This window comes from Cryptosporidium ubiquitum (genome assembly GCF_001865345.1).
Source record: "Cryptosporidium ubiquitum isolate 39726 chromosome Unknown contig_10, whole genome shotgun sequence".
NCBI lineage: Eukaryota > Apicomplexa > Conoidasida > Eucoccidiorida > Cryptosporidiidae > Cryptosporidium > Cryptosporidium ubiquitum.
The window spans coordinates 61469-78303 of record NW_021639835.1 but is presented as its reverse complement, the minus strand read 5'-3'; the positions used below and the strand labels follow the sequence as shown (position 1 = coordinate 78303).

General features: G+C 33.5%; 10 protein-coding genes across 10 annotated transcripts; 6 read left to right on the top strand and 4 right to left on the bottom strand.

The window, feature by feature from the left end:
* Positions 1–324: 324 nt before the first annotated feature.
* cubi_03255 (uncharacterized protein) lies at positions 325–1947 on the top strand (the record flags this gene model as incomplete). Its single annotated transcript, XM_029020268.1, has 1 exon — positions 325–1947. The coding sequence occupies one exon, from the start codon at positions 325–327 to the stop codon at positions 1945–1947; it is 1623 nt and encodes a 540-aa protein (XP_028873054.1).
* Positions 1948–2518: 571 nt separating this feature from the next.
* On the top strand, positions 2519–3196 carry cubi_03254 (uncharacterized protein; the record flags this gene model as incomplete). The annotated part of the gene is made up of 1 exon (XM_029020267.1): positions 2519–3196. The coding sequence occupies one exon, from the start codon at positions 2519–2521 to the stop codon at positions 3194–3196; it is 678 nt and encodes a 225-aa protein (XP_028873053.1).
* Positions 3197–3332: 136 nt separating this feature from the next.
* On the bottom strand, positions 3333–4367 carry cubi_03253 (DNA-directed RNA polymerase I; the record flags this gene model as incomplete). Its single annotated transcript, XM_029020266.1, has 1 exon — positions 3333–4367. The coding sequence occupies one exon, from the start codon at positions 4365–4367 to the stop codon at positions 3333–3335; it is 1035 nt and encodes a 344-aa protein (XP_028873052.1).
* Positions 4368–4685: 318 nt separating this feature from the next.
* Positions 4686–5310, top strand: cubi_03252 (uncharacterized protein; the record flags this gene model as incomplete). Its single annotated transcript, XM_029020265.1, has 2 exons — positions 4686–4951; positions 5142–5310. 2 exons carry the CDS (start codon positions 4686–4688, stop codon positions 5308–5310), a joined length of 435 nt encoding a protein of 144 aa, XP_028873051.1.
* Positions 5311–5451: 141 nt separating this feature from the next.
* On the top strand, positions 5452–6651 carry cubi_03251 (uncharacterized protein; the record flags this gene model as incomplete). Its single annotated transcript, XM_029020264.1, has 1 exon — positions 5452–6651. The coding sequence occupies one exon, from the start codon at positions 5452–5454 to the stop codon at positions 6649–6651; it is 1200 nt and encodes a 399-aa protein (XP_028873050.1).
* Positions 6652–6663: 12 nt separating this feature from the next.
* Positions 6664–8250, bottom strand: cubi_03250 (uncharacterized protein; the record flags this gene model as incomplete). The annotated part of the gene is made up of 1 exon (XM_029020263.1): positions 6664–8250. The coding sequence occupies one exon, from the start codon at positions 8248–8250 to the stop codon at positions 6664–6666; it is 1587 nt and encodes a 528-aa protein (XP_028873049.1).
* A 282-nt stretch (positions 8251–8532) lies between these two features.
* Positions 8533–9651, bottom strand: cubi_03249 (uncharacterized protein; the record flags this gene model as incomplete). The annotated part of the gene is made up of 1 exon (XM_029020262.1): positions 8533–9651. The coding sequence occupies one exon, from the start codon at positions 9649–9651 to the stop codon at positions 8533–8535; it is 1119 nt and encodes a 372-aa protein (XP_028873048.1).
* A 1142-nt stretch (positions 9652–10793) lies between these two features.
* Positions 10794–13160, top strand: cubi_03248 (uncharacterized protein; the record flags this gene model as incomplete). The annotated part of the gene is made up of 1 exon (XM_029020261.1): positions 10794–13160. One exon carries the CDS (start codon positions 10794–10796, stop codon positions 13158–13160), a length of 2367 nt encoding a protein of 788 aa, XP_028873047.1.
* A 454-nt stretch (positions 13161–13614) lies between these two features.
* cubi_03247 (MOZ SAS histone aceytl-transferase) lies at positions 13615–15324 on the top strand (the record flags this gene model as incomplete). Its single annotated transcript, XM_029020260.1, has 1 exon — positions 13615–15324. One exon carries the CDS (start codon positions 13615–13617, stop codon positions 15322–15324), a length of 1710 nt encoding a protein of 569 aa, XP_028873046.1.
* A 341-nt stretch (positions 15325–15665) lies between these two features.
* On the bottom strand, positions 15666–16670 carry cubi_03246 (uncharacterized protein; the record flags this gene model as incomplete). The annotated part of the gene is made up of 1 exon (XM_029020259.1): positions 15666–16670. One exon carries the CDS (start codon positions 16668–16670, stop codon positions 15666–15668), a length of 1005 nt encoding a protein of 334 aa, XP_028873045.1.
* Positions 16671–16835: the final 165 nt, after the last annotated feature.

Sequence of the window (16835 nt, the reverse complement as noted above, 5' to 3'; positions counted from 1 at the left end):
AATGGGTATTATACGAATTTACATAATAAATATATAATTTAATTAAATTAGCGATAATGTATAATTGGAATGTGTGCAAATTATGTACATGTCTCTTCAAAAAGAAAAATACATGTAAAAATTACCATGAGAAAAGGCAATAGCCAAAAAAAAAGAAGAAAATTGAACTGAGAAATAAAGTTTAAATTAAATGATAACTTTTTCCTGATCAATTTGGAACCAACTCAGAGGACTCTGCAAATTACACATTTATGTTAATTTGAGAAGAAATCTTAACAAAAGTTACGATAAAAAAAAGAGTAATAAGTTAAGTACTAACAAATAATGAGCTACTCAAACAAAAACAGGTTAGACACTATTGATACTGATCATCTAGGATACGTAGGAATCTGGCCATCAAATGGTAAAGATGCTAAAGTAGTACCAATGGGTACTCCAGGGGTTCCTTTGACGGACATTTATGACGAAATGATGCATTCAAACGGTCAAAGAAATACTAATAAGCCTGCTCCTATTGGAGATCATTCCTATCCCATACCAGTCCCTGTTCCAGTAATTACACCAAGAACCAGGGATTTAACAAGAAATGTGATTCAAGGAGGGAATAAGTCAATTTCTGGAAGCCAGGCAACAATAAATACAGCAACTTTAAAACCAAAAAGAAGGTCTTTTGAATCTCTTAGAAACAAGAGTCAACCACCTCAGCCTAATGTTACAAACGGACCCAGAAAAATGAGTTCTAAGATAGGATTGGGGTCAAACGAGTTAAGCAGACCTCAAAGACAAAGTGGTAGCCCCATCCCAAACAGAAGGTCATTGGCCAGTGTCTCAAGCAGTATTGGAAATGCTCCCACGGGTTCTAAACTTAAAAAGTCGGTTAACGAAGTGAACTCCAGTAATTCAAATATTCCAAGACGAAGTAACAGTGTTGCAACAATTCAAAAAAGTAATCAAGCTAATTCTGATGTTGAAAGACACAAGATACCTGAAGATTATGTTCCTAGACCTAATATCCCAAGCTGTTACTCAAGTCAGCCAAATAACAACCCCGAATGTCCAACAGTCCCATATCCATTCTCTATGGATGCTGATGGGAATTTGAATGATAACTTCAACCAATCTTATTACCAACCCCAAGACAGATTCTCAGAGAGACCATCAAACTTTGACCAAATCCCACAAAGAAGAAATCCAACTAGAAGAGTTACCCAAAATGCTCCATCAAGTCCACCTCCTGGTGTCAGAAACTTTATTTCTGGAAAATCTAATGTTCCTTACAATTCCAACATAACTCATCATAGGGATTACCATCAAAACTACGGTGACAATTACTATAACAGAGAAGAACTCTACTCCGCCCCATATTACGCTAGAAGCTCCAGTGTGGATAGACCAACTTTAACAAACGTCTCAAGCTTGAATCCATTTGATAATTGTATCCCTCACAGCTCCACTCACCAGTACAATTCAGAATCTTTAAACTGTTATAGTGTGCCGAATAAATATAGAAATTCTGTTCATGACTTTGCAAAAGACGATATGTATGCAGATTCAGCATCATGTTTAAGTCCATCCAAAACGTTAATGTATTGTTCTGGTGAGTACAGTGCTTTAGAAGCTGAGAGGCATATTAGACAAAACTACTCTACTGCTAATGAGGTATTTAAACCAATGGTCTACGAAACTATTGTCTTCCCACCTGGGTATTTTGAGTATAAGAAGCAGTTAGAAGAGTTAAGAAAAAAGTACTTACTTGACACTAACCCGAATGCATTTTATCAAATGAAACAAAATGGTGAGTTCATTGAACCCACTACGAGAAATGGGTGTATTTGGAATAACGGGAAAAACTTAAATAAAAAGAGAAGTCACCCAGTTTTTGTTAAAACTACTGGAACAATCGATCATTTAAACAGAATGAGACCAAATCCTGCCTGTTATTGCTAACAAATAGATAAGGAAAAATAAATATTGTTATGTTTTTAAGGTAAATGGTATAATATGGAAACCAATTACACATTCGAGTTACTCCATTAATTTCAGGTTTAATTATTTAATTCTGTATAAAAAGTGAATTGCTTTATTTAGATAAATTCAAGATTTTTGTCCTTTATTATTAGTATATTATAAATCATTATTGGTATTTTCAAACCTACTAGGATGATTATCACAAGGTTTTGGTGTCAAGTAATTATATATGAGAAAATTTAAATGATCAGACTCTAAAAAATAGAATTCAAAATTCATTAAATAAATAAAAAGAATATGAAATTCTACTATTAGAGTATTTACTCTGATCAATGGTGCAAATTTCCTTTAATATTTAATTGTAACATTGCACTGATTTATTTGTTGTTTATGCCCGCCAAAACTCTCATCCCATTTATTCCTATGCATGGAAATCTCAACTACTCATAATTTTGAAAAATCACAAAATGAATAAATGTAGGTGAAATCTCCTGAGTTCTTGTTAGTTACTCTATTGTAGTTGTTGCACGAGACATCCGAAAAGACGAAGATGTCCTATATGCTTAAGTATTGTTCAATAAGAAACCAGGATCATATTAATTCGCTATTGTCTTTGGTGGGTGAATTGAGACCAGTCAATAAACGACCTGATATCCAACAAAAAGATAACACTCATTCAAAAATGGACTTAAATTTAGGAATCCTAAAGACGATTTCAGAAATATGTCCAGGTTTAGTTGAGAAGGCTATATCTCTGATTGATTATGGAAAGATTAATGTATATATCGAAAGAAGATCCCATCGAAGATTTTATATTATGGAAGCAACTACAAAAGGGCAAGATATTAATTACTTGGTAATGAAACACTTCTGCACATGTCATTCCTACATAGATAAGGTAGTATTGCAGAAGAAAGAGATTACTTGTAAGCATGAGCTTGCATATTACTTAATAGACTCAATGTATATCCCTGAAGTTATTGACTCATTGGGACTGGGTAATGATTTTTATACAAAATCAGGTGCTGAAAAGAACAGTGACAAGAAGGAAGATGAAGAAGTTAACGGAAGAAATGACGAAGAGACAATACATTTTGTTGGTATTGCAAATCCTTTAATTAAAGCTCACTTAGTAAGTGAGACAAAGTTTTCAGAAATTTATATAGAATATACAAGTAATTTTTTCATAGATAATGGTCTTTTCAAAAAAATTGGAAGGCAGATTTAAAAGAGCTTGGAGAAAAGGTTTATATATGTAAGCAAATATACACTGTTTAAAAATTATATATAAACATTAATAGACTAGAAATGTGAACAAAACAAATAATAATATGAGTGGTTCTATTATGTCTTTTCTCCATTTATTATTGTTCGTAAAACAATTTAACAGAATTCCTAATCTTCTCACTTTTCTTTCGTAAAATATCAATGGCAGTTTTTACCAGTTCAACAGGAGGAATGCATCCTGTGGTTTCAATTGAGAAAATGAAGTGAAATTTATCCTTTAAGAGCTTTATCTGATTTGGAAATTGTTCAATACATGCTCTACAGGTAGTGCAGTTTCTTGGGTTTGTGGGAATTATATTCCCAGTTACCTCTTCAATATCAAAAACCTTCATTGGGCATGTTTTGTCTCTTAGTTTGAGAGCATCTGAACCAGAAATTGGACCATTTGGAAAACTAAATGTAGGTAAAAGACGGTAACTAGCAGTACAAACTGGACTCCATTTTGCATGAACTCTTCCAATATTTTTTTCACAATAGAGGATGGCCTCTATGGATTGGCCTGGCCTAAGCTTTGTAATTAAAATGTCATCTGTTACAACTTTTGGTGGATTATCTTCATACTTCTTTTTCTGAGACTCACTAAGTGGAATCCAGACCAAATCCTTTGAGTAAATTGCTTTACTTGTGATCCCCTTTTGATGGTTGATATCGCTTTTTGTGCATTTAACATTCAATCTGAAACAGACACTATTCTTCTCATTAAGGTCCTCATCTTCATTCCTAAATTCAATTGTGTTCGGATCAATTAACATTGGGATTAGTCCTAGTCTATGAGCCAGAACCTCGTCCTGAATTACTCCATTGTTCTGGTAAATTTGGACAGTCTCAATCGCTACTGTTGGAGTCTCTACTAATAAAATTCTCCTAAGAGCATTTGCTATGGATGCATCTATACCAGAAATATCAAAGTTGATGTAATCACTCTTAAGCTCATTTATTTTTATATCGATCGTCTCTATTATTTCCTCAGATGTTTGCTTTCTGTAATTATTTCCCTTAATTACTGAATTTAATTCATTACTTCCTATGTACCCATATCCTCCAACATCCCTTGGGCCTTCCGTCGTACATTCCAAATATCTGTTGCTCCTTTCTTTCTTCCCTGAAACCATCTCTAACCGACTCTTCTTCTTGTTTCTTCCTTATATTTTTAAATTTCCACTCTCTAACTCCTAATTCCCAATTTTTCACCTTCTATATTCAATTATTCCTCCCAGCTCTTACTCAAATCTATATTTATTTTTCCTTTTGACATTTAATTATCATAAATTTGGCGCCTTTTGGCGGGCGAATCGCTCTAGTATAATTAAAATGCAGGGAAAATTAATTGGGGGAAAGTCGTTTAATATTAAAGGCGAGAACTTTTTTGAAAACAGAATTTAGGTTATTAGGGCAATCGATATTTTTAGTTTTTAAGTCTATTCGAAAAAATGTCTAAAGAGCAAGTTAAGTCTAAGGATTCTTGTGTAGGTCCTGCTCCATTTGGGATTTCAAAAGTGCTAAAGGAGTCCTCAAACAAGAAGGTTTTGACTGAGTTCGTGCTATTTACTCTCTGTTTAGTGCTCCTCCCGTGTGGGTTATTCTTTTCGAGCCACATTTTTCTAAGGAGATTTCTGCCAGAGCAGTCAATTTCAGTTGTTTCTGCCGTATTTTCGGTAATTCTGGTAAATATCATATGTGGAATATATGTATATAGGTAAGTTATATATAGGTAGTTAGCACAGCCTAGAAGTTTTAACTTAGGTTGCATCTTGGCTCTATGCTTTTCTCCCCTATATATGTTTAAAAACTCTAACTATTTGAAATCCTAATGTTAATTGATTTTTTTTCTACTTTTTACAACTTTTCCCATTAATTACTTCCTTATTTACAGGGCATTTCTTCAGGAAAAGGGAGAATGGCAGAATATGGGTCCACCTTCCACACCAATATCTAACAATTCAGAGTCCAGAAAGGCCAGATAGGTGTTTATTTAACCCAAAATTGACTTTGTACTTTACAGAATCTATTTTATTTTTAAGTATTTATATTTTCTACAGTTCTTTTCATGTATAGTTTTGTGCGGTAACTTGGGGGGTATCTATATTATTATGTGTTTTTCTTTTTTCTTAATTCTCCAAAGGAATTTCAAGTGTATTTCTCTCATTATCCTTTTACTTAAAATTTATCAAGAAGGAATTCTGACTTTCTTGACAAATGAGAAAGTCTCTTGGGCAGACATTATTCTCAGTCTTGTTGTTTCTTTGTTTCTATTTAGGAATCTTAAAATTTGTTAACTCAGAAGTTTTAGATGAAACACTCAAACGAGACAAAACCTTTGAAAAAGATAATTCACAAAGAAAAGATACTCAAAACCTGGAAAAAATAGGAAAAGAAACTTCCCAGTTATCACAGTCAGTTCTCAAAGAAGAACTTGATTCCTTTTCTAATGATATTGAAATCAATTGGAAAGGGAGAGTTCTAGTAATTGGAGACATACATGGAGACTTGAAATCCTTAATCACAAGTCTATTTCTTTCTGGAGTTATTAATAACAACCTGGATTGGATTGCAAAAAATACTCTTCTTATTCAACTTGGTGATGTTGTAGATAGAGGATCTCACGCTTTACAGATATACAAGCTATTTAATAAGCTTAGATCTCAAGCTCCATCACTTGGAGGCAAGTTTGTGGGACTTTTGGGAAACCATGAAATAATGAACTTATGTGGACAATTACATTATGTAACAGATGAAGACATTAAAACTTATGGAGGAAGAACTAACAGGATTTTTGAATGGTCTAAGGAGGGATTTGTGGGTAAATATCTCAGAACTATGAAGCTTGCAATTCGAGTCAATGATTCTCTCTATGTTCATGCAGGTTTGCTTCCAAAATATGCAAAATTGGGTTTAGATAGATTGAATAAGCTATCTGATGATCTATTGGAGGGGGATTTTTGTGACTTTTACTCCTCCCTCTTTTTCGTAGAGGATGGACCTCTTTGGACAAGAGATATATCTCTGGGAGAGGAAAGGAAGGCTTGTAAGCTTGTGGATGAGACACTTCAAATTTTGGGCCTAAATAGGATGGTTGTTGGCCATACTATCCAACATGATAATAGGATTAATATAAAGTGTAATAATAGACTTGTATTAGCAGATACTGGGTTTTCCGAAGCAATTTATGGGAAACCATGTATACTTGAAATTTTATATAACAGAGATCAACATAATGCAAGCTATGAAAAGGAGAATGACTTTGACTTTAAATCTTTCCATCCTTATTCTATGAACGAACTACAAATCAAAAGCAATTATTCAAAACCTAATGTTAAATATATTCAGGTTACCAGTCTCTTATTAAATGACAGGAGTTCTATCTCAAACGAAACATCAATAATGGACGAACTTTAAACATTAGATATATTAAATTTCCCTATTTACTAATTCCTCTATTCTGTTTAATATTGACAGTAGTGAATTATCTGAAATGTGGGATTCCTGATTTGTCTCAGAGTAGTTATTTGATATCATTGACTTATCCTGATCTAGAGCGTTACTATTTTGAGTTTTTTCTCCAAGTTGAGTAATTTCCTCCTGGTTTGTTTCATGTTCCTCTATAACTTCTTCAGTGTTTGAATTTTTTTCGTTAAAAAGCTCCTTCCAGTCGCCATATTCATTTTTCTTGTCTCCAGAAAAAGACAATAATAATCTTGGAAATGATGTCTCATTATCTCTAGAATCTTTATCAGATCCAGATTGACTAAAAAGGGTATCGTCTATCTTTCTTTTTTTTTTGTCATCTCTTTCTTCCAAAAAAATGTCCTTTGAGACCTTCAAATCCACAGAATTGAGCTTATGTAAATGTTTTAACTTAAAAAGCTCATACTCGGACAACTTTTCATCAAATTCGTTTAATAACTGCTGAAAAGTTTCTAATAGAGCCTGAGCTTCTTCCTTTTGCTCTTCCTTTTGTATTTGAAGGCTTTTCGCCTCTATCTTCTGAACTATCTGAATTCTCAGATTCTGAAGGTAATCCATAAATGACTTTTCGTCTTGCTGCTGAGACTCACTGTGAGAGGTTTCTGTAGAATCAATAATATCTTGGGCCTCCAGAAACCTTTTCTCTAAAGGGTCAGGCATTAAGGGATTTCCATATCTATCTTGGTAGTAATACTGAGGTCCATCATATAAGTTAGGAAGTAGGATTCCCTCTCGGACCATATTGTTAACAATAAGCTTGGTTTCAGGGAAGACATTTCCTTTTATATCACAATCTTTAACTACCTTTTTAATAGTTTCCAAAGTTTCAATAGTAACAGGAATTCTCATACACTCAAAAGTTTGAGATTGTTCCTGACCATCCTCCAAAGCAGTTTTATATTGTGATTTAAATATTAGGAATAACAAATATATAATTGTAACATTGTGGTGAAGTTCTTCAAGGTCAATATTACAAAAAGTGTTGTCGTCTTGATCCTCTGAAGTATCTTGGAGACTATCCATAATCATCATACTAACATTCAAATCCAAAATATCTTCCTTACCTATAGTTCTTTGAGTTGGGTGATTCTCAAATGTAGCTTGAGATTCTCTACAATTTAGAGATTCTTGCATCTTTTTTTGATGAGTTTTCCAAGGAAAATGACTTTTTTGGTGTTCAGCATTATCGGTATCTGTCGAATCAAGCTCTAGCCTTCTATTAAAAAGACGTATTACTACACCTAACAAAATCTGAAAGCATTCATCTTTCTCCTCAATTTCTGTACAAAACTGTACTGCACTGAATTTCATCTCTTTGTATGTTTGGCTGAAGAGCTTAAATGTACCTGGACTTTTATAATTGATCTCTTTCCCCATATTTTGAACCTTCCTCTTATAGCTTTGAAGAAGCTTTACAACATCTCTATAATAACATAAGGTTCTACCACATAGAACTCCTGGGAAATAATATCCTTCAAAAATGTCTCCTGGACGGAAACGTTCTTTTGCCTCATGTTCCTTATTTGACATATAAAATCATCAAGAATTTACTATAAAGTTAAAATTAAAATGAGTTTCTCAGAATATTTTTCTTTTAAACCTGTTTTTTTAATAAATAATTAATTCTGACAGACCAAGTATTTTAAAGCGTGATGCATGACTTTGGCGCCAGATGGTCAGATTGTGTAGGATTATTAGAAATGTAAAAAAAGGATAAAAGAGAGAAGGAAAGAAGAAGTTTATAGAAGAATGGTTGGGAATAGATAATATTTAAGGTAAGAGAGACATTATAAGCAGAAATAAGAAATAATGTTAATAGTTAGTTTCGAATTTGGGGCTAATGCATGCAATATTTATAATTGACTTAATAAAAAACACATTAAAATTCTCAGATAAAGCTTGAAAAGTATTGTGAATAGCTGCCATAATCTTTGGGGAGCTTGTGACAAATCCAGAGATAATAATGTTATTTTCTTGCAGAATTTGAGAATGCAGTATTCCTTTTTGGACAAGCTGGTTTGTAAGTAGGATGACAATACTTTTAATTAGATCCTCTGGAGCGAGGTTTTTCTGATCATAATTAAGAAACTGAAGTTTTCCTAGAGAAGAAGCTACAGAATCCCCCTCCAAATTGATTTCAGGATACGATTGCCCGTAAATATCTTTGACAATTAAGTCACAATTTTGAATATTACCTATAGAAATAGCCCTGTCAATATCTTCCATGCTTTCTACCTTTAGACCTAGGATCTTTGCCAAACCCCAGAGAGAGTATTCCCCTATTTCAATACTTCCAACTTTTTTGGAGTAAGAATCTTCTATAAAATGTAGAAATTCTGTATATGATTTACCAATATTAATATGGATGAAATGAGTTAAATCAATCGTATTAGAAAACCCGTGAAGCTGGATGGGTTCTTGCTCATCCAAACAATTAAATATACCCAAAGTCTTCATGAAAGTATTCTTAAAAGTATATCTTTCCAAAAAATCTTCAAACTTAAAATTTGATTTCAACAGCTTTATTGGATTAAAAGAGCTTGCTTTTTCATAAGAAAGGATCTCAAACTTTTCAAAGTCTTTTCCTAAAGTATCTTTTAATATATAAAAACTATCCTGTTCGTCTTTATTTGTTACCATCAATGAAATTCCGATCCTATAGTGGAGTTCTTCCACACTTTCCAATAGCAATTTTTTAAATTCCTGCAAACTTATCCGAATAAATACCAACAAAAATTTCTGATGGGAGGAATCTTCCAAATAAATATCCTCTGATGAACCTCCCAAAATTATAAACTTCTCTTTCATTTCCTTTCTCTTAATGATTTTCTCAAGAAGCAAAACTTTTACTTTCTTGAAAGTTAAATCATCTATTGCCATACAAATATCCACCTGGCTTCTAAAAATCTCAATTCCCAGTGAATTACCCATAATTATGCTTTTTCATTAAAGAAATCCTTATTTATACTTTTATTTCTATTTTAACTTTTTACTCGTTAAAATTCGATACTGTAATTTTACAAAGTTAATGTTTAAATAACTTTCAAAACTGAGTATTTGCCACTTGAATTCCAACTCTTCACATCCCTACTAACTTCACTTATTCTTTAATTTATTACTTCCTATAAAATTGTAATATTATCATTGCACATTTCCCGCCAAAATTGCATGACTTAAATAATAGGAATAGTGAAACAAAGAAAAAGTGAATATGAGTGGTATATCAGAAATTTATGATGATCTGACCCGTTAGAAAGCGATTTATTTGAGTATAATAAAATATTTAAAAGAAAATCATTTAACTCTGGAGTAATTAACACAATAAAGATTCACTTTAGAAAATTTCATAGTATGCAATATACATATATGATATAATAAGAAATAAAAACCTAAAATTCAGTATTACATAATTAGTTCATATCTATGAATAATGCCCAAATTATGACTATAATTCCATATCATACTACAGTTTCAACACTACAAATTAAGATAATTAAGGAGTAAAAATTAAAATGACTAACAGATGGTTTAGAAATATTATGACCACAAAGAGGCTTATAAGAATTTACTTAATATGTAAGCAGCTGGCTATTCTAATTCAATAGAAAGTTTTTATGTTTGGAATTAGTGCCAGAAAACAAGAGATTTAAACGGTAAAATGAGAATTTGAGAGAAGAAACTCTGGATTCTGTGTGATAAAAAGTAAATAAAAACAATATATTAGATTTTTCTTGAGAATTATGTACTTCATTTTGGGCTTGGGAAAAAAATACACTTAGTTTTAATGAAGTATACTCTCTACTTATAACGAATAAGCAAATAAGAAGAGATAATATCCGAAAGAAAGAATTAGAGTATTTCACGGAATACAATTATCTCAAATTCAAAACATACAATCTAGGTTTGATTTTGAACTATCATAATTTTAAGCCTAAAAAATATTGTATGTGGGACTATAAACTCGGGGAGCCCGCCCAAACGGGTTAATATTATAGGACAGATAATTGGATAAAAAAGTTAAAATCTGATCTTTGTGGGCATCAGGAAGAAAAGAAAGAAGGTAGGGAAGAAGAATGAGTATAATTGATGACCAAAGTTTTGATCCAAATACCTCAGAGATGGCCTTAATGGAGGTAATGGCAAAGAGTTTGCATCATGTTTTTGAGACTTTTCAGTATGAGGCCAGCACATTAAGGAATAAAAGTGACCAAGCGATATCTAAATCTCTGGAGCAGTATGTGTCCAGTTTAAAGAATGTGTTTTCGGAGTCATTTAGTAATTTGAGCACTTATATAGGAAATCCTGGTGAACTACAGGAATCAATGGATATGTTCTTTTTCAGTGCATATATATTTGAGCTATTTTATGTAGTATTTTACTCCAGTGAAGAGGAATTAACAGATAGTCTGTTTAAGTGGTACCTTAAATATGGAATGAGAGATTCAGTTTCCCAACTTGTTGGACAGTTAACTGAAGCTTCTGACAACTTTCTGGATTTCCAAGAATCTGGGAAAGTATCGGAAGCTAGACATGCAGAGGAAAGGCTTGGAAAACTCCTCACTAGGGCTTTATTGTTAGGGGAGATTGAGCTTTTTAATTCCAGTATTTGGAGTCTGTTTCCAAATGATAAATTTATACTTTCGTTAAGTAACTTACTAAGTCATCATTCAAAAGAGCTTCCCCCTATTAGTAGAAGCCTCTCCAAAGAGCTTCAGCTTTTAAAAAATAACCTTCCAACAGTGGTTCAGACTTCTTTGGAGGGACTTTTTGGTAATGGCAGTGTGATTCAAGATTGCTCAGATTCTTGGTTAGAAGCTTTTGTGTTTTCTTCCAAATATGTTTCAGGAATAAGCTTGGATAACTTTCCTCAATTTTTGTCAATTTACCTGGATTGTTTAAGCCAAGATACATCTCCAGTACCTGGAATAAATTCTTCTGTTGCAAGATCATCACAAAATAAAAGATCATCTATTCTCAGGAAAGCCCCTCAAGATATGCTAGAACATGAACTTGGTGCTTTGTATCTGCTTTCTAGAGATTTAAGTAAGTTTATTGTCCATCTATACGAATCATCTGAACTTTATGGACCATTTCTTGCTGCTCATTTATTTGATCCTCTCTTTTATGAGGGTTTTCTTGAGGAGGTACCTTTGGAACTTAAATCAAAAAATCTGAGATCCAGAGTTTTGATGAATTATACTCTTTGGTTAGTAGAGACAGATCTTTGCGACCCTGCAATATACTTACAGGAATGCTCAGACTCACCGGATTTAAAAGAAGATATTCTCAGAGCCCTAACTTTGATTTCAAATAAAATTCCTTTACTGTTTGAGTATGTATCAGATAACCTTGAAACAGAGGCTGAAAATATCTTTTTGAATAATGGGGAATCAAATGATCCTAAATGTGAACAGTGTTTTCTAAATGAATACATTCCAGACTGGAACATGGACGAATCGATTTCTGTTTTTTTCAAGCTAATCAGAGAATTCATTCCTCAGATTGTGCCTCTAAAAGACCAACAAATTGACTTCTCCAGAAAACTTATAGTTGAGAGATTTAATCAAGCAACTTTAGAGCTCCAGAAATCATTTGAATCTAAAACATCTCTCAAGCAACACCTTTTACTGTTAGAGAAAGTCATTCTACTTTTAGAGCTGGCAAGAATTGAAAACACAAACCAGGTAATATCTATGTGGATAATTTTGGAGCATTATGTAAATGTTCCTCCTACTCTGTTCCTAAACATAATTGCTGAAAAAGGAGATATATACTCTCAATACAATTTTCAAGAAAAACTTCCGGAAGAATACATGTTGGATTTGGATCTAACAAAAGATGTGTCTCTTGAGAAGCAACTTGTTCTTATTACCGAATTCTATCCCCAAAGAGGGATTTTGGAAACAATTTCCCAACTAATTCCTGAATTCTCTGGACAAGGATCAAACCTAAAGATTCCTCCATTCTTTAAAACGATGATAGAGTTTTCTCAGCATATTAACTCTATATTCTGGACTCTTCTTTCTCCTTCCTGGAATCCAGAAAAACAACTTTGGGAAACAGAGTCTAATATCAATAAAGATACTCTTTCGAAATTGAGCTGTTTAAAACAGCCTTGCCAAGATTGTTGTCCTGACCAATTATCCTCAGACGATGAGATGCTGGATAGCGCTGCTAAGATGATTTTATCAGCAAATCCGAACGCTATCCCTCAAATCCTGATACCACTATATTGTCTATACTGCCAAAAACTACTTGAAGGACATATATCTGGGAGCATTCAGAATTTAGATGTAATCTCCCGTATTTCTTCGAGCTGGATGGACATTTTCCTTGCTCATGCAATTTCCGATACACATCATCCTTTTATTAACAATCCAGATTTAAATTCAACTATTATTGCTAAGGTTTCAGACATTGTCAACAAATCTTTCCTGTAATCTACTGCCTATTTCAAGACCTACAGTTCATACTAGGCAAAAACATACATCAGAGCGATTTAAATATTCACAAACATTTGAATTACTTATCAATCATAATCCTAACTAATTTCCATGTATTTAAACCTTTATTTTTTAATCCCCACTTAATTGGCACGCCATTCCCGCCTTAAAACCACTCAGCTTTGGCGGGAACATCTTAAAGGTAATTTGTACAAACTAATATAGAACTAATATTAAAGGTAAGGGAAATTATAGGATAAAGGGAATAGTGTTTGACTCCTAGTGGGATTTCTTTTTTTTTTTTTTACAATTTTAATTAGAGGGGAAAAACTAAAAAAATAATTAAAATTGAGGAGGGCCCAAAAAGTTACTCAGTTACCCAGGACTCAAAAAGCTATTGAGAAGGCTATTTCACACCTTCTGTTAAAAGAGTAGTATATTTTTTGTATGGATGACAAAGAGTAGCAAGGATGACACAACAAAGGTACTTAAAAAAGGCCAGAAGGTGTCTTCTGGCGAACAAAAAAAGAGTGGAGGAATGTCTGGGATTGATGTTTATATGAAGCAATTCCCGGGTGCATTACTACCCAAGACACAAATAATGGGTTGTGAGTATCGACAAAAGTCAACCCAAAAAAATATGGGAAAACCTTTATTAAGACTTCCAGAAGGTATGGAACATTCAAGCTCTAGTCTTATCCGAATTTGGAGACCAGCTTTAGTAGTGCACTGTAGAGAGAGAAGAAGACCAAAGCTAAAGGGGAACAACACTAACCCTGCAACAAATTATGACTACTATATTCACTGGGAAGGAACAGACCGCAGATTGGATTGCTGGCTAACATGGGAGTCCTTGAGAGTAATTCCAAATGAATACCTTCCTCTTTCACATAGTAGGCCGAAACATGATCATGACCAACATTCAGAGGTTCCTGCCTCAAATAGTGAACCCCCAAGGCCAAAATTGACGGCTTCAGCTCTTTCTGTTGCAAAGGATGATATAATTATTGGGGAGATTCCTTACTATCATGACTTAGCGCATGAAGGAATGGATGAAGAGTATTTGAAGGAACATGAAGAATTAACTAAGGTAAAAACAATTAGCAAAATTGCTATGGGACCTTTTGTGGTTGATACTTGGTACTACTCTCCATACCCTAAAGAAGTACAGAATGTTGAAATCCTATATATATGTGAGTTTTGTCTCTCGTTTTTTGCCCATTCTGAAGAATACACAAGACATCAGAGATACTGCACTATGTTTTATCCTCCTGGAAATGAGCTTGTAAGACAAGGTGAACTTTCTATGTTTGAAGTTGATGGGAGGCTTGCCAGAGTATATTGCGAAAATCTCTGCTTTCTCTCGAAGCTTTTCTTGGACCATAAAACTCTTTACAACTCTGTACATCTCTTTTTGTTTTATGTCCTTACAGAGTGTGATGATAAAGGTTATCACATTGTTGGTTATTTTTCAAAAGAAAAGTTTAGTAAGAACAATCTTTCTTGTATTATGATTCTTCCTCAGTATCAGAGGAAGGGATACGGAAAATACCTAATTAACTTTTCTTATTGTCTTTCAAATCTTGAACAAAAACCAGGGTCTCCAGAAAGACCATTATCAGATCTTGGTAGAGTCTCTTATATTTCATATTGGGGTTATATTTTATTAGAACTTTTAATGGACGGCTCCCAGGACGTAATTCTTTGGAATAAGCCCCAAAAAGACCAGCCTCAGGAGAAGTCATTATTAAAACAAGCTGCGACAATTCAAAACTTCCAGGATGTGATTCCCCAGACTCAATCCACTCAAAGAACAACCAGAGCTTCAAAGCAAAAAGAAAAAAAGATGAATTTAGACACGAATAATGATAGGTCTTCTTGTCCTTCCATTGGATGCTGCCCAAATACCAAGTTTATCACTGTCCAACAGCTTAGCGAGATGACTAGAATTGAATGCAACGATATCCTTATGACCTTTAATGAACTTGGACTCTTAAGATCACTCAGCAATGGAGAAAGCTTCGTTTTCCTTCCCGTACAACTGATTCCCCAGCTTCTCCAAAAAACTGGAAAACCTGCTACACAGATGTACCTTTCGAAGATCAACTACACTTCATACGAAAACTTTTTGGCTCCTTTCGAATGTAATGCTATCCAGTGAATTCCAAATATATATACTAATTTATTTTATTAACTTTTTTTTTTAATGTTAAATATGATTTGTTCTTTTCGTTCTGTTTTGCTATTTTCCGCTTTTTCTCATCTGATGCCTTTGTACTTGCATGCAATTTTTTTCCCCGCCACCACTTCTCCTATATACCGGTGTTCTGCATGTGGACTTGTGAGTTTGCAACCAAATTAATTACGTGTCATGCTCGTAAAAACGAGCATGCATTTAATGAAATTAAAAGGAAAATGTTTGAGCAAGAAAAAGGAAAGAAGAGCAAAATATTGGGTCAATTCTTTAAAAAAATCTTAGAAAAATGATAAATGTACAGACGATTACTTCTGTTTAGATTTATTGGTGGTTTTACGCTTAACTTGGTTTTTTTTTGCGATCGAAATTCCTCTAAACATCAAAAGGAAATTCATTAACATAGTTCCTGCGATATTTGCAGTTCCAAGAATAGCGGCTCCTATATAATCCCCTGAGTAAGCACCATAAAGAGCAGAGTAAGTTAGAGATAAGTTTCCAGGAGCTCTCATGGAACTAGCAATAATACCAATATTGGCGTTTGAAAACCAGGAAATTTCCGCTGCACCAAAAAACCCCGGCCCAACCCTACATACAATGCTAACTCCAAGACTATAGAGGAAAGAAAGAAAAGCTTCTCCGAAAAAACTACTAAGGGGGAAAAGACTGTAATCCCCGTATTTTAAACCTTCAAGTAAATACTTTGGTACTACTTGATACTCATTTTCGAGATAAAATAATAAAATGCCTCCCATTACTCCTCCTAATGTGGATGATACTACAGATCCCATCATTATTCCAAAATTGGGATATTTACCAAGGTGGTAATTCACCATTGAGTAAGTTGGACAAACCTCATATCCTCTATAAATTACATAACCAAAAATGAATGATGAGCAGAATGCCAAAAATCTTAATTGGTTTGTCTGATCCCAAGTACTTAACCATTCAAAAACTTGATCAATATGGCTTATTATTTTGTATTTTTGGAGTAGTGGGAAAAAACCCTGACTTCCTAAGTAACTCATTAACATTTTGTGACCCTGCCCTCCAAATAATAAAGGTTTAAAAAATGGGGAGAATAATGATAGGTATATATAGAAAAAGCAACTTTCTAAAGCTGAGAAAAACCAAAAAAGTAATAATCCCCATGACGGTACCATACTTTTAAATATTAGTAAAATTCCATATAATTTTTCTCTAAACACTTCCATTAGACCAAAATCAATCTCTTCTTTTATTCTCCTTGTTGATCTAGAGGGAGTACTCTTGTGTCTATTTTCCTCCGCCCCTTTTCTTCTGGTTATTGCCATATTTGGTAGAATACTATTACTTAATTTCTTTAACCCTTGAATTCCAGAAATCCCACAATATTGCTCCTATTTTCTTTTTTCCTACTAATTTGAGTAACTTTAATTAATTAATTAATTTTAATTCTCTCCTTCCCACACCGGCTAAAAATTCCACATATTTTGTTC